Here is a 27,379-nt window from a genome sequence, read left to right on the forward strand (position 1 = left end):
CCCTTTGACCCTGCAGTTCCATGGCATTGAATGTGTTCCCGCACAGTACTCAGATAGGTACACCAAAGGACTCTACGAGGGTGACATCAGTGTTTTTTGTAAAGCAAAAACCCTGGGCTGAACCCAAATGCCAGTGAATAGGAATTGAGTAAGTTGTCATACATGCCTACAACGCAACGTGCAGCCAATGAAAGAAACAAAGTAGGTATGTATATAATAACATGGATATTTTGCCAAGTTATGTGGAAAAAGACATTAATAATTAACATGTTACAGAATGGTGTTATTGAAAAACACAAAAATGTATGTTTACCTATATGAATATAAAGCTACTATATACACTAAACCAGGTGGTTATCTCCAGGGCTGGATCACAGAAGACTTGTGTTTAAGTTCTATGCACTCTAATGTTTGACTTATTTCCAATAAATATACTATTTTTTTAATTAAGAGGAATAAAATTTTAAAATTGTTAATGTAAAAACTGTAAAAAATTGAATTCTTAGTGTCTTAGAAAAAAATGCTACTAAAGACCATTTTAGTGTCTTAACAAGTGTTACAAAAGAAAAGAAGGATAGAACACGATTTTTTTTACATTTTACCAATGTATGTGGGAAACATAGAGACTTTAATTGTAAAAGGAGAAGAAATATCAATGGAAGCCAATGTGGGAATTAATTTAGATTCATTATTATTATTAGAATTCGTAAATCCCCAAGGTCCTCTCTGATTTTGTCTTATATCTTTATTTTATTATTGCATGGCTACGGCAAGTCATTCCAGTAACTTTGTAAAAGATTAACTTGAGAATAGAACTCGTTCCTAAAAGAAAAAGACACTCTTCATCTCAGGGGTCACTCTATAGCTTCTGTTCCTCAGGTGCCCCTCACCCAGGGTATAGGTGTGACCACTTTCATTCCTGAGGATTTTCCAAGAAAACCATTTCAGTATCACATTTGAAGTCACAAAATGAGATCAAAACATTACGTTTTGGGGACATTCTAAAGGAGATTTTTTTCTGTTAAGTTTGAAATTTCAGACATTCTGAGAGAGGTAGATGCAGTAGAAAATTTGGAGTTTCTGAAGTTTTCTCAGTGTTTATATGTTTTGGAGTTAACATATGTAAAATACCTAGTGGTGTGCCAGTGATCTGCTAGGTTCCATAATGTCTGAAGTATCTTTTTTCTTTTTGCCAAGACTATAAAACAGCAATAATGGGTGTTTGCTAAGTGCTTCTCATGAATCAGGCATTGTTCTGTGTGTCTAACATGGGTTGTGTCATTTAGGCTTCCTGACAACCACATCTGATGGGCACACTGTCATTTTACAGATGGGGAAACTAAGGCTTAATAGGTCAAGTAATTTGCCCAGTGTCACAGCAGTCAGTAGGTGGCAGACTCTCTGATTTATTCAAAAACAGAGCATGTGTGTTTATGTCACAGAGGCTGGACTCTTCTTTTCCATGTTAGAATAAATCAGAATGATAAGTATTTTAAATCTTACCAATTATTAATGTTGAAATATTGAGAGCTCGGTAAATGTGAGGAGGAAGCTTGTGTAGAATTTGCTCCACATGTATGAATGAGGCTGCTTCTGAGTGCTGGTAAGTCCTCGCCAGTGTTTTTCTGCTAAAGGCTAGGGAAATGGGAGGGAGGGAGGAGGGGATAATAGCATCTTGAAAAAGCATTATTTAAAGAAAATTAACTGGAAATTTAAAATAGGTGCAGTATTTGATAAGACTGAGTTTGATTTCAGTAACCTAATCTTGGTTTTCTATCTTCATTCAAGGCTTCTCGTTATAGTTATTTTTTCTTCTAAGTTAATATGAAGGAAAGTCTGCTTTCCTTTTTTACCTTCTCTGCCTGCTCCTTAATCGCCAGCTGCCTCTCTTCATCAGTTTCCTCTACCACAGGAGAAAGAAGATGTCCCTGTGGACATGGCAAATGGTGAACCTGGTTGTCACTACTTTGAGCAACTCCGTTACAACGACATGTGGCTGAAGGTTGGCGACTGTGTCTTCATCAAGTCCCATGGCCTCGTGCGCCCTCGAGTGGGCAGGTGAGTGTTACTGAAGTAGGAAGGACGAGGCTGGGTCTGAAATGGGGAGGCCCTGGAGATCAGTCACCCTTTAGGGTGAGGACAGAGGCCCTCCCCTGGTAGCTTCCTCTCACCACACTTTTGCCTCTGGCCATACTTTCTTCTTTAAACTCCACCCATGAACACATTTTTTCCTCATCTCCTACCATTTATTGATCTCTCAGCCCAGAAATCTCGCTGTCTCCTTCGTATAGTGAACTCCTTTAGCTTAAATTTGAAATGGCACTTCCTTAAGGAAGGCTTTCCTGTTTCTTCAGACTGGGGTGAGATCTCGCATTTAATCTCAGAGCACCACATATCTCTCCCTCCTCAGAGCACATACATGTCCTATCATTCCCAGGTTTCTCTACCAGACTGCAAACACCCTGAGAGTAGGACCCTCTCACCTGTATCCCCTGCTCCAAGCATAGTGCACAAAACAAAAGGGCTCAGATATTTGAGCAACGAGTAAATGGAGGCATGCTGAGGCAGTAAAAGAGTGAAGCACAGGGCTGGGCAGTAGAGGAGAGTGGCTAAGAGCAGTAGTTGGTTCCAGAAGACTTGGTTTCAGTCCCAGCCCTAGATTCATATCCTTGGGCAAAAATACTTTACTTTTCTGAGCTTCAGTTTTCTCATCGTATTTGTTCACCATTCAGTAATCATTTATTACACACCTATTTGCCAGGTTCTGAGGATACATTAGTGAATAAAGCAGACAAATATGCTTAGCCCCATAAATCTTTGTTCCACTGGGAAGATAAACAATAAACATCATGACTAAGTAAAGTGTATAGTATATTAGATTATGACACATGGAAAGAATAGAGCAGAGTGTGGGGAATCAAAAGGGCCATGGTCACAGTGGGGAGGTGCCAAACTTTAAATAGGGTGGCATGTATAGGCCTCCCCAAGAGTGGACATTTGAGCCACCACTTGAAGAAGCCGAAGGAATGAGTGATTTGAGTATCCAGGAAGTGAGAACAGCCAGTATAAAGATCAAAGAGAGAGAAGCCTGTCTAGCCTGTTTAAATCAAGAGTGAGCAGTGCATGAGTGAGTCAGCAGATCTCTGGTGGGCCTTAGAGACCATTTCAGGGACTTGGGCCTTACTGAATTACATGGAGTGCCACTGGGTTCCTTTAAGCACTGAAGTAACATCAGCTCTTAGCAGGATTGCTCTGCCTACCGGCTGTTGAGAATAGACAGTAAAAGGTCAAAGGTGGAAGCAAGGAGATGGGTTTGGAGGCTATTGCAGTAATGCAGGCAAGAGCTAGTGTCTCAGGCCAGTAGTCAAGTCCTGTTTTGAAAGATGGAGTTAATAGGATTTATGATAAATGGAATGTGGGATCCAAGAGAGAAAGGAGTCGAGGGCGGTCCCTGTGTGTGTTGGCCTGGGGAGTTGGAAAGGTGGAGTCCCCACTAGCTGAGATGAAGATGCCGCTTCATGTTATGAACCATGAGACTGTGAGGACAATAATAATACTAACTTTATGGGCTGGTTGTGAGGAATGGTACACCTGACCCATTAGCAGCCAGATGTTTTTTTTTTCTCTAGGTAGGTGGTATCTGGCTTTCATCAGCTTCGTAAGGAGTCAAGGGGTTTTAGATCTTGAACTTCAGAAAGGTCATGAACCATTTAAGGAATATCTGCCACTCATATGTCTGACCCCAAATAGCTATGGTCTGTGTGTTTATTCAACCCACAAGTCCAATGGCCCGTGTTCTGTTTTCATCTTGGGCATCTCAGGAAGAAAACTGGGGAGTCAGCTAAAACTATTAAGCTATGTGCTTTGTTACATGATTTTTTTTTTAATTTTCCCTCATTTAGCTAAATGTTCATTTTTCTTTTTCCAAGTATCTTCTCGTGTGTTTAAGGGGAGAAAAATCAAGGAGATTGTTCTGTTACCAAAACAGCCAATGAAATGCCTCTAAAAAGTTTTTGGTTAATGTGATTTTTGTTAGATTAATCCTTTAAGATTGAAACCCATCCAAATTCTATTTTAATGGAATTTCTCCATTTTTTCCCCCAAGAATTGAAAAGGTATGGGTCCGAGATGGAGCCGCATATTTTTATGGCCCCATCTTCATTCACCCAGAAGAGACGGAACATGAGCCCACAAAAATGTTCTACAAAAAAGAAGTGTTTCTGAGTAATCTGGAAGAAACCTGCCCCATGACATGTATTCTGGGTAGGTATTCACACCTTTTCATTGAATCACATTCCACATGTGACTGACCGTTTGTACTAGGCCCTGTTCTCTATGCCAAGCATACAGCAGTGAGCAAGCTCTCAGAGACTGACGACAGAGCAGAGCTGAGGAGTCAGTAATACATCAAAGTTACATATGTAGAACATAAGATAATAATTGGGGCTACAGATGAGAATAAAGCAAAGGATGGAGGGTAATATGGCGGAGGCCCTGTTTTAGGTAATGTGTTCAGCAAGAGCCACTCCGAATGGTGACCTGTAAGTAGAACCCTGAACGAAGCAAGGAAGAAAACCATTTGAATGTCTAAGTTTTTATTTATTTTATGCATGGGCAGACCTTAAGGCAGAGTATCTGGGCATGTTTGAGACAATAAGAAAACTGGGTGGCTGGGCAGGGCAGGGCAGTGTGGTAAGGAATGAGCCCTCTGAAGTGGCTGGACACCCCTCCATGGTGGATCTTGTAGATAGTGCTGAGATTGAGTTTGGAGCAGATAGGAGGTCTTGCAAGGGCTTGGAGCAGAGAGGCGACATGAGCCAGTGTAGGGACTAAAGGCATCACCGTGGCGATACAAGAATGCATTGTAAGAATAAGTTAGGAAGCAGGTAAAGCCGTTAAAAGTCCTTTACAGTGTCTGTGGGATTCTTAACCCTTTAGTGATGTTATTTTGCCCATCCAGAAGCATCACAGACTGGCATTTGGTTTCTGTTCCACCATCCTACTAAGTATCCACAATGGCTGGCTGCTGATCTAGTTATATGCATCATATGCTGTCATTGTTTCCAGCCACTATATTCCTTCTGGCCCTGAATTAACTCTATAGTTTATTACACCAGCTACTCTTTACATCTTCTGGAATGGTTTTCCAAAAGGTTACTAGGCACAAGCTTTATATCGATTGATGGCATGTGATTATAAAGAAACCATCATGCTTAAAAACCAAAAGGAAATTTGCAGATCAAAAGTTATTTTACACGTAAACTTCGATTGCTTTAATGATCACCTTGATTGTTTTTGGTACCTTGAATTTTTTAAGAATTAGATATGGTGAAAATAATCTGAATAGCCACTAGTTTGGTGCATTTTCCTCTTCACACCCTGGGGAGAGAAAACAAAGGCTAGTGACGTTATTAAATCCTCCTTGGGTTTCTGCAGCAGAGAGTGGCTTCCTTTTACCTTGTGATCCAGACTAAAGCAGTGCCCTAGAGCCTTACTCCCTAGTGTAAAGCCAGCCAGGAGACTTGAGGGAAACATAACAAAGGTGGGACTGAAGTCTCCTTTGGTTAGGGCAACCAGATCAAATAAATTGTTTAGGTGTTTTCTTAGTGGTTACACTGAGGATTACACTTGAAATTTGTGACAGCCTAGTTTGAAATACTGACTTAGCTTCAACAGTATACAGAAGCTCTGCTCCTCTAGCTCCATTCCTCCCCTTTCTATTCTTGTCAGGAATTACATCTGTACTTTGCCTGCCCATTAACATAGATTTATAATTATTGCTTTGTGCATTTGTCTCTAATGTCACATAGGAGAAAGATAGAGGAGTTACAAACTAAAAACATAATACTGGCTCTTTTCTTTACCTATGTAGTTACCATTACTATAATGGTGATTCAAGTTACTGTCTAGTGTCCTTTCATTTCAGCCTGAAGGACTCCACTTAGCATTTATTGTATGGCAGTTCTGCTCACAACTGACTCCCTTGACTTTTGTTTATCTGGAAATGTCCTGATTCTGCTTTCATTTTTAAAGGGTACTTCTGCTGGGTACAAAATTCTCCATTGACAGTTTTTCTTACATGTCTTTCATCAAATTTGGAGGGTTTTGGGCCACCACTTCACGTATTCTTTCTGCCCCTCTCTCTTTTCTACTCCCAGGACTCCTGTTATGCCTATGTTGGCATGCTCAGTGGTGTGTCACAGGTCTTGGACTCTGTTCATTTCTTTTTATTTTGTTTTTCTTTCTGTTCCTCACACTGATCATTTTAGTTGACCTGGTTTCAAGATCTGATCCTTCTTCCTGCTCAAGTTTTCTGGTGAACCCCCCAACACATTTTTCATTTCAGTTATACTTTTTAGCTCCAGCATTTCCACTTAGTGTTTACAGTTTCTGTCTCTTTATTGATAGTCTCTATTTGGTGAGACATCATTCTGGTTTCCTTTAGCCCTTTGAACATATTTAAGACAGTTGATTTAAAATACCTGTCTAGTAGCTAGTAGGCCCAGTGTCTGGGCTTCATTAGGGAGTTTCTCTGTCCATTTTCTTTTTTTTGTAACAATTCCTAATTTACTATGTTTTTACTTAAGCTATGTTCTTAATGCCTTTTTTTTTGGTATCATTAATCTACAATTACAGAGAGAACATTATGTTTACTAGGCTCCCCCCTTCACCAAGTCCCCCCAACATACCCCTTCACAGTCACTGTCCATCTGCGTAGTAAGATGCTGTAAAATCACTACTTGTCTTCTCTGTGTTGCACACCCCTCCCCGTGCCCCCCATGCACTATACATGCTAATCGTAATGCCCCCTTTCTTTTCTTCCTGCCCTTATCCCTCCCTTCCCACCCGTCCTCCCCAGTCCCTTTCCCTTTGGTAACTATTACTTCATTCTTGGGTTCTGTGATTCTGCTGCTTTTTTGTTCCTTCAGTTTTCCTTTGTTCTTATACTCCACATATGAGTGAAATCATTTGGTACTTGTCTTTCTCCGCCTGGCTTATTTCACTGAGCATAATACCCTCTAGCTCCATCCATGCTGTTGCGAATGGTAGGATTTGCTTTCTTCTTATGGCTGAGTAATATTCCATTGTGTATATGTACCACATCTTCTTTATCCATTCATCTACTGATGGACACTTAGGTTGCTTCCATTTCTTGGCTATTGTAAATAGTGCTGCGATAAACATAGGGGTGCATCTGTCTTTTTCAAACTGGAGTGCTGCATTCTTAGGGTAAATTCCTAGAAGTGGAATTCCTGGGTCAAATGGTAAGTCTATTTTGAGGAACCTCCATATTGCTTTCCACAATGGTTGAACTAATTTACATTCTCACCAGCAGTGTAGGAGGAGGGTTCCCCTTTCTCCGCAACCTTGCCAACATTTGTTGTTGTTTGCCTTTTGGATGGTGGCCATCCTTACTGGTGTGAAGTGATATCTCATTGTGGTTTTAATTTGCATTTCTCTGATAACTAGCGATGTGGAGCATCTTTTCATGTGTCTGTTGGCCATCTGAATTTCTTCTTTGGAGAACTGTCTGTTCAGCTCCTCTGCCCATTTTTTAATTGTATTAATTGCTTTTTGTTTGTTGAGGAGCGTGAGCTCTTTATATATTTTGGATGTCAAGCCTTTATCGGATCTGTCATTTACGAAAATTTTCTCCCATACTGTAGGATACCTTTTTGTTCTATTGATGGTGTCCTTTGCTGTACAGAAGCTTTTCAGCTTGATACAGTCCCACTTGTTCATTTTTGCTTTTGTTTCCCTTGACCAAGGAGATAATGTTCATGAAGAAGTTGCTCATATTTATGTCCAAGAGATTTTTGCCTATGTTTTTTTCTAAGAGTTTTATGGTTTCATGACTTACATTCAGGTCTTTGATCCATTTTGAATTTACTTTTGTGTATGGGGTTAGACAGTGATCCAGTTTCATTCTCCTACATGTAGCTGTCCAGTTTTGCCAGCACCGTCTGTTGAAGAGGCTGTCATTTCCGCATTGTATGTCCATGGCTCCTTTATCAAATATTAATTGACCGTATATGTTTGGGTTAATGTCTGGCATCTCTAATCTGTTCCACTGGTCTGTGGCTCTGTTCTTGTGCCAGTGGCAGGCTGATTTTTTAAGTCATATCAAAAAGAAACAAAATAAAATCAGGAAGAGTCTAAAAAAATAGTAAAGGGTGGCGGGGGCATGGTGAGGTGGGGTAGGGGTCTATCCTTACCAGATATTAAAACATATTAACACAATAATCATTAGAAATACTTACATGATACATGAGTAAACAGATTTGAATGGAAAAGAAAATTTAACAGCAGACCCAAATGTAATTTAATTATGATAAAGATGGCATCCCAAATAAGTGGGAAAAGATGGATGTTTTTCTAAGTGGTATTTGGAAACTGGATGGCCATTTGGGAAAAATAAAATTGTATCCATTCCTCACATCAACCTCAGAATAAATTCCCAGATGAATTACAAGTTTAAATGAACATAAAATTAAGTAGTAAAGATACCAAAAAAAAATGATAGGAAAGAAAGTATAACTTGACAGAAAAACCAGAACCCATATTGAAAAGATTGATAAATTCATTTATGTAAAAATTGAAAGTGTTTGCATAATCAGAACTGGCAGAAGCAAAGATAAATGTCAACTCTCGGAAAACATTTGCTCTGTGTATCATAGAGAAACACTAATTTTCCCTCATATATGAAGAGCTCCTATGAAGCAATAAGAAAAGATAAACATCCATCAGAAAAATGGGCAAAAGAGAGAACAGACAGAAGTTGCCATTGGTTCTTAAATGAAAATATGCCCAACCTGAGCTGTAGAAGAAATGGAAATTAAAACTACCCAGATGCTCCTTTTTCAAAATTACCTATAAAGTTGTCAAAGCTTCAGATATTTGTTACTAGTTGACAGGAACATAGGGAAGTGGCATTCACCCACTGGGTAGTGGGTGTATGAATTAGCACAACCCCTGTGGAAGGTAATTTGATAATGCCTATGAAAATTAAAATGCACATACTCCTTTTCCCAGCTTTTATACTTCTAGAAATTTATACCTCAGATGTATTCACCCATGTGCAAATTGATATATGTCTTAAATTATTTATGTCAGCATTGTTTTGCTTCAGTGGGAGAGCAGAAATTTGGAAAGAGCCCAAATATCCATCAATAGAGAACCAATTTCAATAAATACAGTGTATTCTGCTGGTGGGAACATAAACTAATTCAACCATTGTGGAAAGCAATATGGAGGTTCCTCAAAAAACTAAAAATAGAAATACCATTTGACCCGGGAATTCCACTCCTAGGAATTTACCCAAAGAAAACAGATTCAAAAGAGACATGCACCCCTATGTTTATTGCAGCACTATTTACAATAGCCAAGATAGGGAAACAACCTAAGTGTCCATCAGTAGATGAATGGATAAAGAAGATGTGGTACATATACACAATGGAATACTACTCAGCCATAAAAAAGAAAAATCCTACCATTTGCAACAACATGGATGGAGCTAGAGGGTATTATGCTCAGTGAAATAAGATCAGGTGGAGAAAGACAAATACCAAATGATCTCCCCCATTTGTAGAGTATAACAGTGAAGCAAAGCTGAAGGAACAAAATAGCAGCAGACTCAGAGACTCCAAGAAGGGACTAGCGGTTACAAAGGAGAGGGATGGGGGAGGGTGGGTGGAGAGGGAGGGAGAAGGGGATTGTGGGGTATCATGATTAGTGCACATGGTGTGTGTGGGGTCATGGGGAAAGCAGTGTAGCACAGAGAAGACAAGTAGGGACTCTGTGGCATCTTACTACACTGATGGACAGTGACTGCAGTGGGGTCCAATGGGAGGGTACGCAATAATAAGGGTGAATCTAGTAACCACATTGTTTTTCTTGTGAAACCTTCATGAGAGTGTGAATCAGTGATACCTTAATGAAAAAAAAATACAGTTTATTAATACCAGCAATGATCCTCAAGATATATTATTTTGAACAAAGCTTATGTACAAGACAATATAAGTGATATGCTACCATTTGTTAAGTTTTTTATTGTGGTAAAATAGACGTAACAAAATGCAGCCTATTAGCCATTTTTAGTGTACGGTTCAGTGACATTAAGTCCATTAATGAAATTGTGCAACCATTACCACTATCCATTTCTAGAACTTTGGATCGTCCCAAGTAGAAACTCTGTACCTATTAAGCAACAGCTACCCATTTTCCCCTCTCCCAGCCCCTGGTAATACCTGATCTACTTTTTGTATCTATGAATTCTGCCTTATTCTAGGTTCTTCATATAAGAGGAGTCATGCAATATTTGTCCTTTTGTGTCTGGCTTATTTCACTTAGCATATTCAGGGTTATCAAAGTTCATCCGTAGTGTAGCATGTATCAGAATTTTATTTCTTTTTAAAGCTGGATAAGATTCCATCTATGTATATATAACGTTTTGTTTATTCCATCATCTGTTGATGGGTATTTGGGTGGTTTCTGCCTTTTGGCTCTTGTGAATAATGCTACAAAGGACAATTGATATACGAGTATCTATTCAAGTCCCTGCTTTCAGTTCTTGTGGATATTTATCTCAAAGTTGAATTGCTGCATAATAGAGCAACTCTGTTTAACTTTTGAGAAACTGCCAAGCTCTCTTCCACAGAAGCTGTGCCATTTTACATTCCACTAGCCACATACAAGGGCTCCAGTTTCTCCACACCCTTAAATCCTTGCCCAACTTTTAGTTTTCCTTTTATTTATTTTTTCAATGGAATTGCCATCCTAATGGGTGTAAAGTGGTATCTTATAGTATAGTTTTCATTTGCATTTCTCTAATGATTAGTGAGGTTGAAAATCTTTTCATTTGCTTGTTGACCATTTGTATATCTTTTTTGGAGAAATGTCTATTCAGATCTGTTGCCTGTTTTTTAATTGGGTTATTTGTCTTGTTATTGTTGAGTTGTAGATCTCTTTATATTCTGGATACTAGACTCTTATCAGAGATATGATTTGCCAGTATTTTCTTGTGTTTAGTGGGTTATCTTTTCACTTTCTTGATAGTGTCCTTTGAAGCACAAAAGTTTTAATTTTGATGAGTTCAGTTCATCTTTATTTTCATTGATTGATTGTGACTTTGATGTCACATCTGAGAAACCATTGCCTAATCAAAGGTCACAAAGATTTACATCTGTCTTTTCTTCTAAGAGTTCTTACAGTTGTAGATCTTACATCGTAGGGTTTTGATCCATTTTGAATTCATTTTTGCATATGGCATGAGGCAGGGATCCATCTCAGTTCTTTTGCATGTGGGAATCCAGTTGTCCCAGCACTATCTATGAAGAGTTGTTCTTTCCCTCTAAAGTTGTCTTGGCACCCTTGTCAAAAATCAGTTGCCTGTAAAAATCCAATTGTATGGGTTTATTTCTAGACTTCTAATTCTATTCCTTTCATCTACATGTCTGTCCTTATGCTTGTGTATTCCCTTTAAATCTTCTGACTTTTGAGTCATGTGACTACATCAATTCAAACATAATAAAAATTCAAAATAATTGTTAGCTATGACCACAATTTACTCCTTTAATGTCTCTCCAATTTGCCCTTTCAGGAAAGTGTGCTGTGTTGTCATTCAAGGACTTCCTCTCCTGCAGGCCAACTGAAATACCAGAAAATGACATTCTGCTTTGTGAGAGCCGCTACAATGAGAGTGACAAGCAGATGAAGAAATTCAAGGGACTGAAGAGGTTTTCACTGTCTGCTAAAGTGGTAGATGATGAAATTTATTACTTCAGGTAAAACTCGAAAACCTAAGGAAAAAGAGCACTTCAGCTCTTAATAGAAAAATATCAAAATAGTGTGATCCAGAGTGTTCGGGTTTTTTAAATTAGGTCTTAAACTAGAGCAGTATATATTTCAAATAGAAAAAAATTAGTTCAGTTAAAGATGAAAGCAAAATCCTTATAATTTGTTGAGATGTGGTGACTGCTGTGATAGTGCCCTTTTCATAGACTAGCAATTGTAACATGGGGGCAGAAACCCTGAGTTCTGATTCATAGCCTGTCTGTTAAGAGATCGTACAGTTCCACAGATGATGGAAAGTGTTTTCACTAAATATACGCAACTAGATCCCAGCTTTGAACCTAGTATTTTTGTGAATATTCAGAATCCTTTAAAAAGCATGCATAAGTTTATAAATACTCATTTAAATTATTTCCCTTTCTGACTGAAGAGTGTACTTTGCAGATTGCAGGAAGCAATTTCCGTAGCTATCAAGGCACAACACTGCTTCCTGACCAATACTAGAGTAGTGTTCACTAATTTTATTTTATTCATTTTATGTCATTTCTTTTAGAAAACCAATTGTTCCTCAGAAGGAGCCCTCACCTTTGCTGGAAAAGAAGATCCAGTTGCTGGAAGCTAAATTTGCTGAGTTAGAAGGTGGAGATGATGATCTGGAAGAGATGGGAGAAGAGGACAGTGAGGTCCTCGAGCCTCCATCTCTCCCTCAACTGCAGACCCCGCTGGCCAGCGAGCTGGACCTCATGCCCTACACGCCCCCTCAGGTGAAGGCAGCAGGGTCCTGTGACTCGTTGTATTGCCAGCTTTGGTTTGCAGCAGACTCAGACCACATTCAGCCCCTACGTCTGTGAGCTTCAGCCTAGAATTCTGCAGGAAGAAACAGATTTTTTTCTTCTTTCTCAGTACCACTGATAATTTAAAATTTAATGTCTTTTTTTTTTTAATTTCACAGATAGCTGTTCTTAACAGCAGATTTAGTTAAACGGTCTTCCTTGCCTTTGTTGAAGGCGAGCGATGGGGAATGGCATCCTCCTGATACTCCGGCTTTTGTTGCCCATGTCATTTTAGTCTCTTCTTTAGGACCTCATCTTTTGGTTGTGGTGACCCCATTGGGAATCCCTATTTTTTTCTCAAGAGCTAAATGTGAGGTCACCATTACAGATTACAGTCATGGAATTCAGTGAAACTTTTAATTTATTTCTTATATGCTAGGAGGCAAGGAAGAACTGTGTTTTGACCAAGAAAATGGCCAACTATACATGGAATGTGACTGTAAAACAGTAACTGTAGAATCACATATTCCTGGCTTCCAGAACTTTGGAGCGGTTAACCAAATGCAGTGTTCCGTTGCACCATAAGAGCTTTCTGTCTTACAGTCTACCCCAAAGTCTGCCAAAGGCAGTGCAAAGAAGGAAGGCTCCAAACGGAAAATCAACATGAGTGGCTACATCCTGTTCAGCAGTGAGATGAGAGCTGTGATTAAGGCTCAGCACCCAGACTACTCTTTTGGGGAGCTCAGCCGACTGGTGGGGACAGAATGGAGAAACCTGGAGACGGCCAAGAAAGCAGAATATGAAGGTAAATAGAGACTAGCACAACCGTCTCTGCTTTCTAAGCCAAGGGGTGTTTCAGGACTGCACGTGCGTAGACAGGGTGACTCTCTTGTCCTTGCCACTTGCACATGAACTTCGTGTTGGGGACTAAAGTGCCTCCCACCCAGAATTTAAATGTAGCTGCCCCTGACTTGGCCTCCGATCCTGGTGTGCTTTTTCCCCTCAGAATTAATCAAATATTTTGCTATTAAAAATTGCACGATTTTCTTCTTTCATTGAATCCTATAAGCATACATGTGTTGAGCTGGGATACAAGGATGTTAAAGACAGTTTGGGATAGAATTCATCTGAAAGGGGGCTTACACAATCAGTGATCTCCTGTTATGGCTCTTGATAAGCCGTATGTTTAAACTCCAGGCCAAGACTTGGCTAAGCACTTGGTTTCCTAGGCCAGTCCTGGCCTATGCTGTGTCTGCATTCGTAGCTACTTTTAATAAGACACTCTTTGATAAATCTCAACTGCCCTCATTTTCCTTATACTCTATAATTAAACCATTTTGGGCTTTGAGCTATATCATTCAAGGATTTGGTGGTTCTTAGCCACAAATACTTGAGAGAGTTTTGTTTTTTAATATCAGTCTTTAATAAAGAGATAGTAATAGACATTCGATAAGGCAGGACTTTTGCCCTTGGAGCTGTATTTTTTCCATTTGGAATTGTATTTCATGTTTCATTTTGAGCCATCGAGCTTCAGTTCATAGCCACCTCAGTGGTTGACCACAGTGGTCACCACTACTCTTCTTGGGCAGGCCCAAATCCATCATTTTCCAGCAAACATAAAAAAATGAATTGTTAAGGCTGCCTCCTTTATTAAAGTTTATGGAGTTGCCAAAGAAACTCTTTAAAAAAAAAGCTCTACTCCTTTCATTTATTACAATTGGTTATCACAGAATTATTACAGCATTCCCCAAAGATCTTCTGCACAGCCGTAATCCTACAAGTGCTCAGCCGGAAAATGTGTGGCAAAACCAGTTTGAAAAGTGCTCCAAACACTTTCTCTCTTGGGAACCCGCAGTGCATATTCCCATAGAAAAGTCCTTAAGGCCTACAGTAAAGAACCTATTTTTCTCACCTGGCATTTTCAGAAACTTGACCAAGTATTCCTGTAATACCTGTTAATATCCTGAAGAACTAATATTTTGCAGAACATTCTTTGAGAAACCCTAATCACTTCCATTTCCATGAGAACCTAGAAGTTGGGAGAGCTTTGATACTTCTGATCTCAGTGACGTTCAAACTGGATACATCGCTCTGCTGGAGGAGTGCTGGGAATGTAGGCCCCGGGGGTAAAGCCGGGTCCAGAGCAGATGAAGCCAACCCTGTATGGCTGGTCACAGAAAGTGGGACCGAGAGAGACGAGTGTGTCCAGAGAGAAATCATGTCAAAGTAAACACTCTAGAGCCGGGCTGCAGACAGGGAGAAATGATGGCTTCTGGGAAATTCTCCCTGATTCAGAGGGGAGTCTGAAATTCATTAAGAGCCTAGTGACAGTGAATTATATATGTCTCAGCAGTATCTGCCTGAGACACAAAATCTGAACTTTTGATGTTCACACCCAATGAATTCAGAAGCCAGATTCTGGAGTTTGGCTGACTTTACTTATCCTCTTTTCCAAGACAGCCCAGTTGGGCTTCTCCCAGAAAGAGCCAGCAGGTAGCCAGTCCAATACTCAATCCACAGGCCTGAATTTTCCTTTTTTCAACTTCATTTTTCACTCTCCCATTTTACTGTCATTTGTGTAATGAAAGTACTAGGATTGAATGTGGGGGTCTAGGCCGTCAGTGTTTTCACTGCTAGCTCAAGGAAACGGGTCATCCAGCTGGCCTTTGTCCCTCATGCTCATTGCGCAGAGGATCTGTAAGCTGGGGCAGTGCCAGGGAGTGGCGACAGGTCTGCGGGGACACCGTCTCAGCCTTGGAAGCTGTGACCCGCTTGACTCTCACTCTTCCGCCACAGGAGGCCTGGAGCTGCCGCTTCAGATTCTCTCTGAAGCCACGCGACCTCGAGCAGTGTTCCGCTCCTCACAGCAGCCAGGGACAGCCTGTTGGATTCCATTTTGGAGGGCTAATGTGTGGCGTTGGCGAGTGATACCAGGAGAGAGGGCGGCAGGTTGCTGGTTCTCTCTGTGTCCTTAGACAAGTCCTGCCTGTTCCCATCCTCAGTCGCCCGTGTGGAGAGTGAGAGGGTCTCCTGTTCGTGGGTGGGGACACCAGAGGAGTCCTGTATTGTGGGAGCTTGGGAATAGACCTCTCTAGAGTTCTCTCTCTAATTAGGGTCCAGCCTGCCGGCTCCCAAAAAGACTAGGAATGTGATTGTTGGGGCTAGTGGCTCTGGAGAGAGCAGACAGAGTAGCTCCAAAGAGTGCGGGGCATAGCAAGGTGTGTTCCACAGCCCAGAACTGGCACAAGCAGATGATCCTCTTGCAGTTTGGTTGAAATAAGAGTGAATTCTGGAACTTTTGCTGATTAGGATGATTTATGGTCAGTATTGACTTGATCAGCTTCAGGAAACTGGGTTCTATGAGTATCGTCCATTGCTTCCTATGTGTTTATACAGCTCCCGCTTCTGATGACTGTGACCTGGAGTAGCATGCATTTTTTCCCTTGGGGTTTATTAAACTTGACCTCTCTGCTTCACTAGAATGTAGAAATTAGCATTTGTTTTCTTTAAACCTTGTGGAGGAGGCAGTGAGCTACTTTTCCCTTACAGAGTTAATTTTCTTCAGCTGCTAAACCCCAAGACACTAATGACAAGAATCCTCAAATCTTAGTAAAATTGGGTGCAAGGAATCAGAAAAATAGAGTAAGTAACAATTGTGCCAAAAATTATAATGGGCCATGGAATTGCTTCATGTTGAAATTTTAAATAATTTATAATGCTATTAATACTAGAATAATGGTAGCGCTTCTCATCTTCAGGGTGCCGTGTGAGATTAACCACGCTAGTTATGCTGGTGACGTGTTTAAATGAAACCTGTGCTTTCTGAATGTGTGTCGCAGTCTTAACATTCTTGAAATCTTTGCAGACCAGTTCCCAAGATGGGATAGGAAAGCGGGATTCTAGGTTACCAGTGAAGTCGGCCCGACTCCTCCTGTGTGGAGACTAGTCCTCTACTGTTCCTTCCATTGAGACAGAACTGTTGCCTGTGTTTTTACTAGTCCTGTTGAATGCAATGGATGGTATTTTGAATTCCTGGGTTAAAAACAGAATTGAAAATCTGAAATGCCTTTACAGAGCGGGCAGCTAAAGTTGCTGAGCAGCAGGAGAGAGAGAGAGCGGCCCAGCAACAGCAGCCGAGTGCTTCTCCCCGAGCAGGCACCCCTGTGGGGGCTCTCATGGGGGTGGTGCCACCACCAACACCAATGGGGATGCTCAATCAGCAGTTGACACCTGTTGCAGGTAAAAACAGGAGCTAAGACCATTTTTTTCCACTTTAAGAAATTCCTTCATTTTTTTTTTCTCCTGTGAGGAGTAGGCCACAGTCTCTAGGCTTTTCTCATGACAGATTCCAAGTCTGAGGTCATCCATGCCGTCCTGACATTGCCTTTCCCACACGGGCAGTGTCTGCCCTCTGCCCCAGAAATGGGCCCTGGGCCCCTCGCCCCCTGGGGACTGGTAGGGAGTAGCCCTTCCCTGGCTGGGGGCCTGGTCTGGCGATGCTGCCCTCCCCAGGCTGCTCTTGCTGGAGCAGTACAGCCGAAACTACGCACAGACCCTGAGTTCTGTTCCGAGGGACTCCCAGGAGGAAGCGCAAAGCTAGCCTGTAGGTGGTGTTGACTTCCCATCTCCTCCCGGTGTTCAGTTGGCCTTGGAAGACTGACCAGTTAAAAGGATTTTTGACAATGAATTGTGAATCCTTTCTTGGTCCCCAGTGTGCATGACTGCCAACTGGGAGACAGAGTACTTATTCAATACATTGTGCCCACTCTGTAATGCTTTTCTACTTAATTACATTAAACTGCATTTTCTGTTAGTATCCCAGTCACATATTTTTAAAAAAAGAAAAGAAAATGATGAATGTGGTTTGCTTGTGTGTGTTGTCTCTGGTTCTGGTAGCCACAGCAAATTTGGCTCTTCCTGAATTGAATATCCTTGTCTGCCCTGTGTCCAGTGGGCAGCCTGCAGACCACTCCGGGGGTCACTGTGTGACCTCCCTGAGCCTGGTGAGGTCCTTATGAGCCACCTGTATTTCTCTGACCTCTCTCTGCAGGGAGTCCGAGACAGTGTTATTAAAGGCAGGCTCCTTGGGAGCTGTTTTCATTTTCGCTCTTTTGTACTTGCTTTTGCAGGAAGCCTAGCATAGGGTAATGTTCCCATTGCTGCTCCAGCCTTTTGTGATGGCAGGTTCTCAGATGCACTGTCGCTGAGCTTAGCAGCTGCGCTTGCCAAAGCACGTTTGATCATGGCTTTTCAGTACTTTAGTGTACCTGATGTTCGTCTAACAAATATCATAATCACCTGCTCTATTCCATGGCCCATTTTGGTTAATGGGGCTCCAGGGGTTTTTAGAAATCAGGCTGTGAACATGGGGACTTTGAAAGTTAGAGTTCCCTCATTGACATCCTGTTTGTTCTGCTCAATGTGTGATATTGTAGTACTGTGCCCTTGACTAAAAAGCCCAGGGACACATTAACAAAATGAACTTAAACAGCTAAAAACATTGTAAAAAACAGCAGCTGCAGCATTTTAGCTCCCTGTTGGGGAATCACATCAGAAAGCTCTGACAGGCGAGGAGGGTGGGGCCCCTTCTAGAAAGCCCTGCCGGGTTAGTAAGCGCACGCCGCCCAGACTTCTGAGCCCTGGGAGTGAAGGGCAAGCGTTCCCCACAGTAACCCGTCCTCAGTCCGCAGCAGGAACTTTGCAGCTAAGAGGGTGATTTTTTTATGAGTTTATCAGTTGTGTAGGGCCTAAGTCTTAGCCGTGTCGCTCTCTGAGACCAGCTTTGCTTACAAGCATTAAAGCTCATTTGAACACATGTGACTGGGATAATAAATGCCAAAGTACAGTTTAATGAAGACAAGTGCCATGTCTTTCAGTTCTTAACACTTCCTTCAGCCACAGCCTGTGAAGGCTGCGTTCAGATGGGCTTTTGTAATTGAAAGCAAAGCCTCCTCACATCCCTCACTTCCCCCCTGCTCATCCCTACAAGCTAGACCTGTGGTGTGGCTCAAAGGCCGTTTGGTAGCAGTGGAGCTCCTTGTGTGTGAGGCGACCACATCTGTGAAAGCAGTTTTTCCCCTCTGAACTCTCATTTTCAAAAAACTCATAATCCTGTTCCATGTGTTGAGGTATTATTGTTTAAAGTTGTTTTATTGGTTTGTGTAATTCTGTTTTTCCATCGGCTTAGATGTGACACATGAAGCAGGCTGAATCAGTCTCAGACTGGTCAGTGATTTTATACCTTTAAAAGACTAACCTTTTATAAATAAATACCTTTCCAAACATTCTTCAGGGAAAGTCAAGGAGTAAAATTCCTAGCATCTGGAGTTTTCCGCTATTTCCCAGAGCCCTTCGACAAAGAGCATTTGATAAAAATGAGGTTTGGCACGAGTCCCTCAACCCCCCCTTTGAGCGAGAAGCTGTGACCAAAGGTGACCTGCCTCTTGGCGGGGGCTTGTGTTTGTTCATCGTGATCGTTTCAAATCCCAGCAGTTATTTTTCTTGCTTAAAAAAATGTTGTTTGGCTTTAAAGGTCTTTTTAATAGGTGAGTCTTTGACATTTTGAAATTATTTTCTTCCTTTTACTCCTTTTGCCAAAAATACTTGTTTCTTGAAACCCCTAGCCAGCAGAAAATATTTTGTGTTGCAAAGATGACTTTGAAAATAAAGGAATAAAAGCCTCTGTTCACAGAAATTCTGTACCTCATTTAAGATGCTCCCTGTTAACTGAAGGTTTATGTGAGGACATTTGTGAGCTTGGGGACAGTGATGACAACTGGCATTTTCTCATGTCAGCAGAGCCTGTTTCTCCAGCTGTTCCTCCCAAGGTCCACGTGCAACCTCCTGAGTGACCTGGGCTTCGGTTGGCCCGGGAGGGTTGAGGTTTTACCTTTTCTGTATGGTTTGAGAACTGAAGATGAAGCGCCATTCGTTGTGATGGCTCTTAGCTGTCCCCCCTGCCCAAGCCCGGGCATGGTCTGCCCCTATCAGCAGTGGTGGGGCTGGAGGGAAGGAGGGGTGGATGTAGTAGAAGTCCTGACAATTCTTGCCTCCCTCCCCCACGCTGGAGAGCCATGCTTTGTGATCAGGGCTGTGCGCCTCATTTCCCTCCATTCCAGTTCCCCTCGTGTGTGCCCACGACAGGCATGTGAGTGTGGGCAGAGCTGGGGATGGGGTTCTCCTGTTCAGTTAGCGTCACCTCCAGCAGGGCTGGTCACTGTTTGAACCGCTTGGGAAGGCTTTACTGGAACTCCTCTATTATTATTTAACTGAGAATGCAGTAGATTTATCTTGGGGAAAATAACTACAAATAATAATAAATTCTTCCCAAAATGTTGGATTTCCTATTTGTAACTGTTTATTTTGTTCACTATTGCAACCCCGTAATTGCAGTAGTTGCCATTGTATCGTGCAGTACTAAGGGCGCTTTATTCATTGGTAGTGCATGTGGGAGGTGGTTAGCACTAGCTCATGTTGCATGTTAATGATGCATGTCTGAAATTTGTTGTGTCCTTCAAGGCATGATGGGTGGCTATCCGCCAGGCCTTCCACCTTTGCAGGGCCCAGTTGATGGCCTTGTTAGCATGAGCAGCATGCAGCCACTTCACCCCGGGGGGCCTCCACCCCACCATCTTCCGCCAGGTGTACCCGGCCTCCCGGGCATGCCACCACCGGGTAAGAACTTCATCCTCACTCGCTCATTAATCTTGTCTTCCTGTTCTCTTTTTCCTCCCTCAGCCTGTTGTCCCAGGAGGTGCCTGCTGCCCATGGTGGCCAGGCCTCCCTCACTGGGCACCCAGGGATCTCAGCAGCAGGGCCTGTGTTGTACCCTGAAGGTGGCTCAGCACTGTGCCCTGGGCACCAGCTGCCTAGCAGCGGCATGGGGCGCATGGCGGAGAGTGAGCTTAACAGAGGGGCAGGAGGCATACCCTAAAACCACTTATCAATCTGAAATGTGCTCAGAAAGCCAAGCATGGCCTGGAAGAGCACACCTGCTTCATCAGTGGGCGGGGTTCCCCGCGGCTTGTTCAGAGCCACATTAAAAGCAGCTTTTCCCCCAGAGTGCCTTTCTTCCTCTGGCTCAGTTCTTCCGGCACAGGTCTTCCGTGCAAAATCTCTGCTCCCCCTTCCGCTCCTCAGACAGCCCGGCCAGGGCATGGCCAAATGACCGATGCAGAACTGTTCAGAAATCCGTCAAGTCGACCCTTCTAGGAGCAAAGAGGGAGGGATCCCGTTGTCACTGAACTCGTTTTCTGTGTCCGAGTTCCCTGAGAAGCATGACATAACATCTTAAAGAACAGCGTACTCCACCCTACTCACTATAGATGCTAGTTTGTCAGGAGCTCAGAAGTTACTAGAAGTTATATAGAAACATACAAATGGAGTCTGGAAATAGCTACACTTTTACTTCATAATTAATCAACAAGTTCAAAGGTTATTATGGCAGAAAATTCATGACTTCCTGTGTTCATTGCCATCATATGTGAAAGAACAACCCTTAGCTATAATGTAGTTGGGGGGAATGTGACCTTGAGATAACTTGAAGTAGCATTTGGTCCATTATTCAGAATGTCCGCTAAAGGCCCAGCCCAGATGGTCAACCACAGGGATGTTAGAGTTGCTTACCCCAGTAGGGGATCTACCAGTCCTAGGGTTATGCAGAGTTCCAGACGATGCTTGGGGTGTACCAGCAGTGTGCAGGGTGCGCCTCCAGCTACACTCGTCAGTGTGCTTAGAGAACGGCCCTACTCCACAGAAGTGTCTGGTCCAGATGTACCCAGAGGAGGAAGTTGGGAGCGGTCACCTCCTGATGGAAACTGGCCTGTGTGTGAGCTGCTCTTGGGGCAAGAGTCAGTCATACAATGGGTGTGCCCGTGAGGCAGGTTGAGTTGCCTTAATTCTGTGCCCTCTCCCCTTGGCTCAGGGTATCTGACTGAGTCAGACCAGGTCGGAGCTGCCCCAGGGTGCGTGTGGCACTCAGTGGGAGCCACACCTAAGGCCAGTTCCCCTGGGAAGCAGATATCTTTTGGTGGGTGTTGGGACACAGATGTCTCCCTTTCTCCCTTACTCAGATTCTAAACTGCATTTGAAGGAAGCACCACACACCAGACCATGGTCAGGGAGGCAGGGAAGAAGCCCCCTCGTCCCTGCGCACGCACAGCTGGCCAGGCTGTGAGGAGGGGACCAGTGAGGACGATGGTGGCTCCGCCACCTTCTCCCCAGCTGCCCCCTGGCATGGCGTTTACCAGTGGAGGGAGCAGAGAGGGGCTAATTTGTTGTGCTGCAAGGACTGACACCGTTCATGGAGGCCTACTCGGGTTGTGGGATCAAGGGGGTATGAGTCTTGGAGCTGGGGGGCCAGGGGTTCGACTGTGTTGTTGGGGCAGCAGCAGTCCCCCCACGGCCTCTCCACTCAATCACCACAGTCATTAGGGTCCTGCTGTGGTGACCCGGGGACCCTGCTCGGTATCAGAACACAAAACTCCCTGCTCTGTAAAGAGAAAGTTTATTTTTACTTACTCTTTTCTCTCCAACAAATGTCTCATGCTCTCTGGAAAGTAGCATTTAACAATCGTGAACCTCAGAAAATGGGCTGGTCTGCCTGGCTAAAGCAACCGCCATGTTGAATCCAGAGAAACTATAGAATATGAATTCAGCTCCTCTTGACCCATCTGTGCAGCCAGCAGGATTTATTTAAGGATTAATAAACAAGAGCTCCCAAAGCTGGGGTGTAGTTTGTTAGTTTTTAGTGAACTGAGCCCCTTGCCTATTTTTGTGTTTTAGAATAGTAAATGGATGGTCCTGAGATTAAAATAGCCCCTCACACTAGGTTTAGGATTTCTCATTGTTACCCCCCCAGTCCCTGTGAGACAGAAATTGCTTGTGAGAAGTCAGCAAGGGAAGTTCCCAACATCATTACTAGGTACATAGCACAGATACAGTGGGGCCATGAAACCTTTATGTCTCCCGGTGCTATTTTGCATTTGCTGCTCTGCCCCCGGGTGACCCCTCCCCAAAGTCTGCTCCGTCAGGTGGACGATGCAGAGGTGCTGCTGGCCTGTGCGGAGGCAGTGGGGATGTGCCTCCAGCCTGCACAGCACTTGCCGAGCTGCCCTGGCTGTCGTAGCTCACAGCACGCTCGGGGTGCGACTGCAGTGCCTGTCCTGGGGAGAGGGAACAGTCAGGAGCAGGGAGATGTGCCGTCAGAAGAACAGTGCCTTGGAAGTAGAGCTCTTCTGGCTACAGCTTACCTAGGGAAATACTAGAATTTTGTGCAGGGCTCGAATCATGGCTTAGAAAGCCCTGAATAATTAATGTGCATCTGACAAGTTGTAATTGTACTTAAATTATGTAGAAAACGAGAATATGAATGTTCTATTTGAATGTTATATCCTGTTTTTGGGTGTAGGGTTCCTTTCCACAAAGTTAAAGGACAGATCTATAGGTTTGCATTATAAATGGCATCATTTATCATCAGACAGTAGTTTTTCTGTCATCTCAGTCCAGAGCCTCTAACTGTGCCATTGCATCTGAATTACAGGTGTGATGAGCCAGGGAGTGGCTCCTATGGCGGGGCCCCCAGCGCCAGGTGCAAGCCCATACGGACAACAGGTGAGCCTCCCAGTTGGATTCTCTCGGACTCTACAGAACGCAAGTCAGTCTCTCTCCGAGCGTGTGCTGAGTGGTTTTTTCCCTCACTGTGGGTTCCGTGCTTCCTCAGGTAGGAGTTCTGGGGCCTCCAGGGCAGCAGGCCCCACCTCCGTATCCTGGCCCGCACCCGGCTGCCCCTGTCATACAGCAGCCGACAACACCCATGTTCGTGGCTCCCCCACCGAAGACCCAGCGGCTTCTCCACTCAGAGGCGTACCTCAAATACATCGAGGGGCTCAGCGCGGAGTCCAGCAGCATCAGCAAGTGGGACCAGACCCTGGCAGGTGAGGGGAGAAACCCACACTTCGCCAAAACCCTCTCGCTGCTCTTGGCAGGTTACGTGGTACAATAAATATCCCTCTTTCTTACACAAGTAAAAGAAACCGTCCATTTCGTAGAAGGGTTTGGAGCTGCTCTGTATATGGACATCATACACTGGAAGTTTTTTGCTGGATTTCAAAGCTTGGTTTTGTCAGAAGCATTTCACTGCATTTTAAATATATTCTGAAATTTTTCAGGCATTTGGGCTTTGGCATAGATGCATTTGGGTAAATTAAAATTATGTCACCTCAGTTTTTAAAGAAGAAAAGGATATTGGAAAACATGTTTATTAATCCGTGAAGTTAATTCATTTAGTTCAGCAGACTTAAGGTATGCAGTAAACTAACCTAGTTTTTGGAAAGAAAACTGGAAGTTCCTAAGTCATTCTTCATTTCTAAACCAAATTTGATCATTTGATTTCTTACAAAAGTAGTAGGTATGTTTTCCCTTTCTTCACATTTACCTTTTAGGAATTTTTGTTAACCTTGAAGGAACTAAATGTAAGGAGTACCTACCAGAAAGTATTAGTGATCAGATCTTTTAGGTGTTCATGCTTTTGTGTTTCCTTTCTAACAGAGGATTTTGTTACGTTGCGCAGCACTTCTGTAAAGTCATTACTATAAATTATCTAATTTCTGAAATACAAAGCATAAAACAATTCAGCATCCTCAGCTAGGTAGTCTCATACCGAAGTGAAGCGGTTTCTCAGAAACCAAGATGCCTAATAAAATGATGTAAAACATTTGCTTGGAAATAGTCTGCAGAGTTAAACTGTATTTAATAAGTAAGAAATGTGTTTATAAATATCAGACCCCAGGACTGAGGAAAGTTTACCTTAAAATTCCCACTTACATCTCTCTGTCTGCGCTGTAACTTTCAGCTCGAAGGCGCGATGTCCATTTGTCAAAGGAGCAGGAGAGCCGCCTGCCCTCCCACTGGCTGAAGAGCAGAGGGGCACACAGCACCATGGCAGACGCCCTCTGGCGCCTCCGGGACCTGATGCTCCGGGATGCCCTCAACGTCCGCCAAGCATACGATCTAGGAAACCTTTAATCACATCAATTCCATTTCTTTTATAGAAGCATAAAGAGTTTTGTGGAACAGTAGCCTTTTTAGGTACTGGGGGTGGGGAAGGAACAGAGGATGATAATTTTTATCACATTTTACTGTACATCACAAGGCCATTTTTATATAAGAACACTTTTAATAAGCTATTTCAATTTGTTTTTGTTATATTAAGTTGACTTTATCAAATACACAAAGATTTTTTTGCATATGTTTCCTTCATTTAAAACCAGTTTCATAATTGGTTGTATATGTAGACCTGGAGTTTTATCTTTTTACTTACTGCCATGGAACTGAAACCATCAGAGGTTTTGTCTTGGCTTGGGGTTTTTGTTTTTTTGTTTGTTTGTTTGTTTTTGTATAAAAGAAAAAAACAAAATGAAAAAAAATACATGAGAGTTTACAGTATAGTTTAAGTTGACAGTGAAATGTGAAGTTGGTCCTCGTTTACATCTGAGAGGGAGCGTGTACTTGTGTCTGTTTCATGTACCTGAGCATCTTAAGCCACTTTTGTAACAACTGCTTCTTTCAGGTGAAGTGAAAGGTGGTGGTTTAGGTCATAGACGTCTGACAGATGTGGCGCATCTGCTCTGTTAATTCAGAGGCTCACTCCAGAGCCCGCAGACAGCCCTGTGCATCTTCTGCGGTGGCTCGCCTCCCGGGCCCCTGCTGGGGCGGTTCTGTATGGGCTGGGGCAGACATCCTTGGTGTCAGCGGATTTTTGCAGAGCCTATACACAGCCCTGAATTCACTTAGTCTTGGCAGGTAAGTGTAAGGGTACTTTTGATCTGTTTATAAGGAATCCACAGTTTATGCCTACACAAGTTAGATGATTTACACTTTTAAATCTCTTACATTGAAAAACATTGAAATCCATCTTGAAGAAAGCATCGGGTTGTGTCTGGAGGTGATTTTAGACATAGCACCTAACCTAATAAAGGAAAGGGACCGGAACCGGACGTGAGCCGCAGCAGCACAATTGAAAAGGGGGGTTGCCCACCTATGCTAATGTGCTTTAGCATTCTTTATTTCCTCCTCAGATGTGGCATTTTTTTTTTCTAAATTTCAGGGTCATGATTCTCAACCAGAAATTTAGGACTTGGTAAAATATTTTATAAATTTAGCTTGTGCTTTTGACTTTCAGAAGAAAGGAATCATAATTTAAGAAAATGCTCACTAAAAAGACCACTGTAGATACCAAACTCAGGGTTCTGGTGACCCTGTCTGTCTCACATGACCCTGGAGTAAACCTGTGGAGGCAGCGCGTGATGCTCAGACAGGCAGAGGGCAGCCAACGTGGACCGTACCCCACTGGTACTTTTTGAAACCTGCTTTACTGTAACAGGGTGGTTGCTGGGTGGTGGAGCTTCCACTGCTGTTTATAACTTGTCTGATTCTCAGTAAGCTTTCCTCATTTTTAATCTGTTATGAATCAATACCTGGATGTTGAATTACCATTCTTACTAAATCATGGGGAGAGAAGCGTGTAGAATGGAAAAAGTCTCTTGTATCTAAGTACTTTAATATAGGAGGCCCTTGTAACTTAATTGCTTATAGTCAACCACTGGATCTCAATTTGCATCAAGTAAATAATTCTGGGTTTTTAAAAATGTGTTACAGTAGTATGTCAGTACCTCACTGTTAAAATGAATCAGATAAAGATCATCAGTTCCTGGTTATTTGGGCCATTGACTCATCATGGACTGTATAATACAATCAGATTATTTTATTTCTAGACATCCTTGAATCACACCAAAGAACCTGAAATTTAATGTTGGCTAAGTTATTTATTTATTTCATGCACCCATTTTATTTTCCTTTTTAAGGTCTGGATGAGACTTCTTTGGGAAGCCTCTAAAAACTCTTCCGTGCGGGCTCTGGGGGGTACTGGAAGCCAGAGCACTCCTCCTCCGGGCTCCTTCCCAGAGGCAAGAGGCCCTGGAGGAGTCGCAGGGGCGGCCAGGGGCTTCCCTAAGGCAGTGCAGAGCTGGGCCGGGGGCCACTGGGCAGGCCCTAATTAAAAAAAAAAAAAGTATTTATTTTAGAATCATGTCTTTCTGTATATTAACCTGGAGAATACCAGTCAATATTTAGGATATAAGACTTGAGGTCAGCCATCTTCCAAGAAAAAAAAAAACCCTAAAAAAGACAAAGTCCTAATGAGAAAGTACTAATAAACTATACATCTTTTTTCTTTTGCCATGAATTTTAGGAACTGTAGTATGGCTTAGAAAATATAATAGCCTAAATGTTTCCAAAATGTAAGTTCACATGGAAAAGAATTTTGTTTATGTGGGGAAAAAAACCTATAGGTTTAAAATAGTATGTCAGCCAGTTGATTTAAAAGGCCTTGAATTGCTTTGTGTTTGAACCCACCCTTCTCTTTCTTCCTATGAGGAAAAATTGAGAAGGGACACTTCTTTGTGTAAAATTTCCAAACTGGTGTCGTTGACTTTTGAACATTGTCGCTTGAACATTTTCAGACCTGATTAAAACATGGTTTATTCTAATTTCTGTATCAAAAGAGGTTTAAGTGGTAACTAGTCTTATAACATGTATGTATCATATGTTTGTTCATTTAAAGCTTTTTAATCCAAATAAAAATGGAGTTTGCAAAGTGATTTGGATTAACCAGGTTTGGTTGTTCTGTGAAAGCTTGTATTAGTGTCAGGCAGGTATAATTCCTGCAAACCTTTTATGCCGACAGGGAGTCAGGGGCCAATGTAAGGGAAGAGAGCGCCTCAGGTGGAGGCATCAGTAGTGTCCAGACCCTGGTTCAG

At 42.6% G+C, this 27,379-nt stretch overlaps 1 protein-coding gene across 26 annotated transcripts in view; it reads left to right on the forward strand.

Moving 5' to 3' along the window:
• The window catches only part of PBRM1 (polybromo 1), a 105,931-nt gene extending 78,711 nt beyond the window's left edge, over nt 1-27,220 (forward strand). For 13 of the 26 annotated variants that reach the window (XM_036878173.2, XM_036878175.2, XM_036878168.2 and 10 more), the window contains 10 exons: nt 1,913-2,058; nt 4,106-4,263; nt 11,600-11,783; nt 12,344-12,554; nt 13,167-13,368; nt 16,638-16,802; nt 20,082-20,237; nt 23,104-23,174; nt 23,284-23,497; nt 24,415-27,220. In XM_036878173.2, the coding sequence (XP_036734068.1) occupies nt 1,913-2,058; nt 4,106-4,263; nt 11,600-11,783; nt 12,344-12,554; nt 13,167-13,368; nt 16,638-16,802; nt 20,082-20,237; nt 23,104-23,174; nt 23,284-23,497; nt 24,415-24,587 (1,680 nt within the window). In that variant the 3' untranslated portion in view covers nt 24,588-27,220. The remainder of the gene's footprint in view (nt 1-1,912; nt 2,059-4,105; nt 4,264-11,599; nt 11,784-12,343; nt 12,555-13,166; nt 13,369-16,637; nt 16,803-20,081; nt 20,238-23,103; nt 23,175-23,283; nt 23,498-24,414) is intronic. The other 13 variants (XM_057486606.1, XM_057486626.1, XM_057486628.1 and 10 more) reach the window with 3 other exon arrangements.
• Nucleotides 27,221-27,379: the final 159 nt, after the last annotated feature.

The sequence above is a fragment of the Manis pentadactyla genome, chromosome 1, assembly GCF_030020395.1.
Source record: "Manis pentadactyla isolate mManPen7 chromosome 1, mManPen7.hap1, whole genome shotgun sequence".
In the NCBI taxonomy this organism is placed as follows: Eukaryota; Metazoa; Chordata; class Mammalia; order Pholidota; family Manidae; genus Manis; species Manis pentadactyla.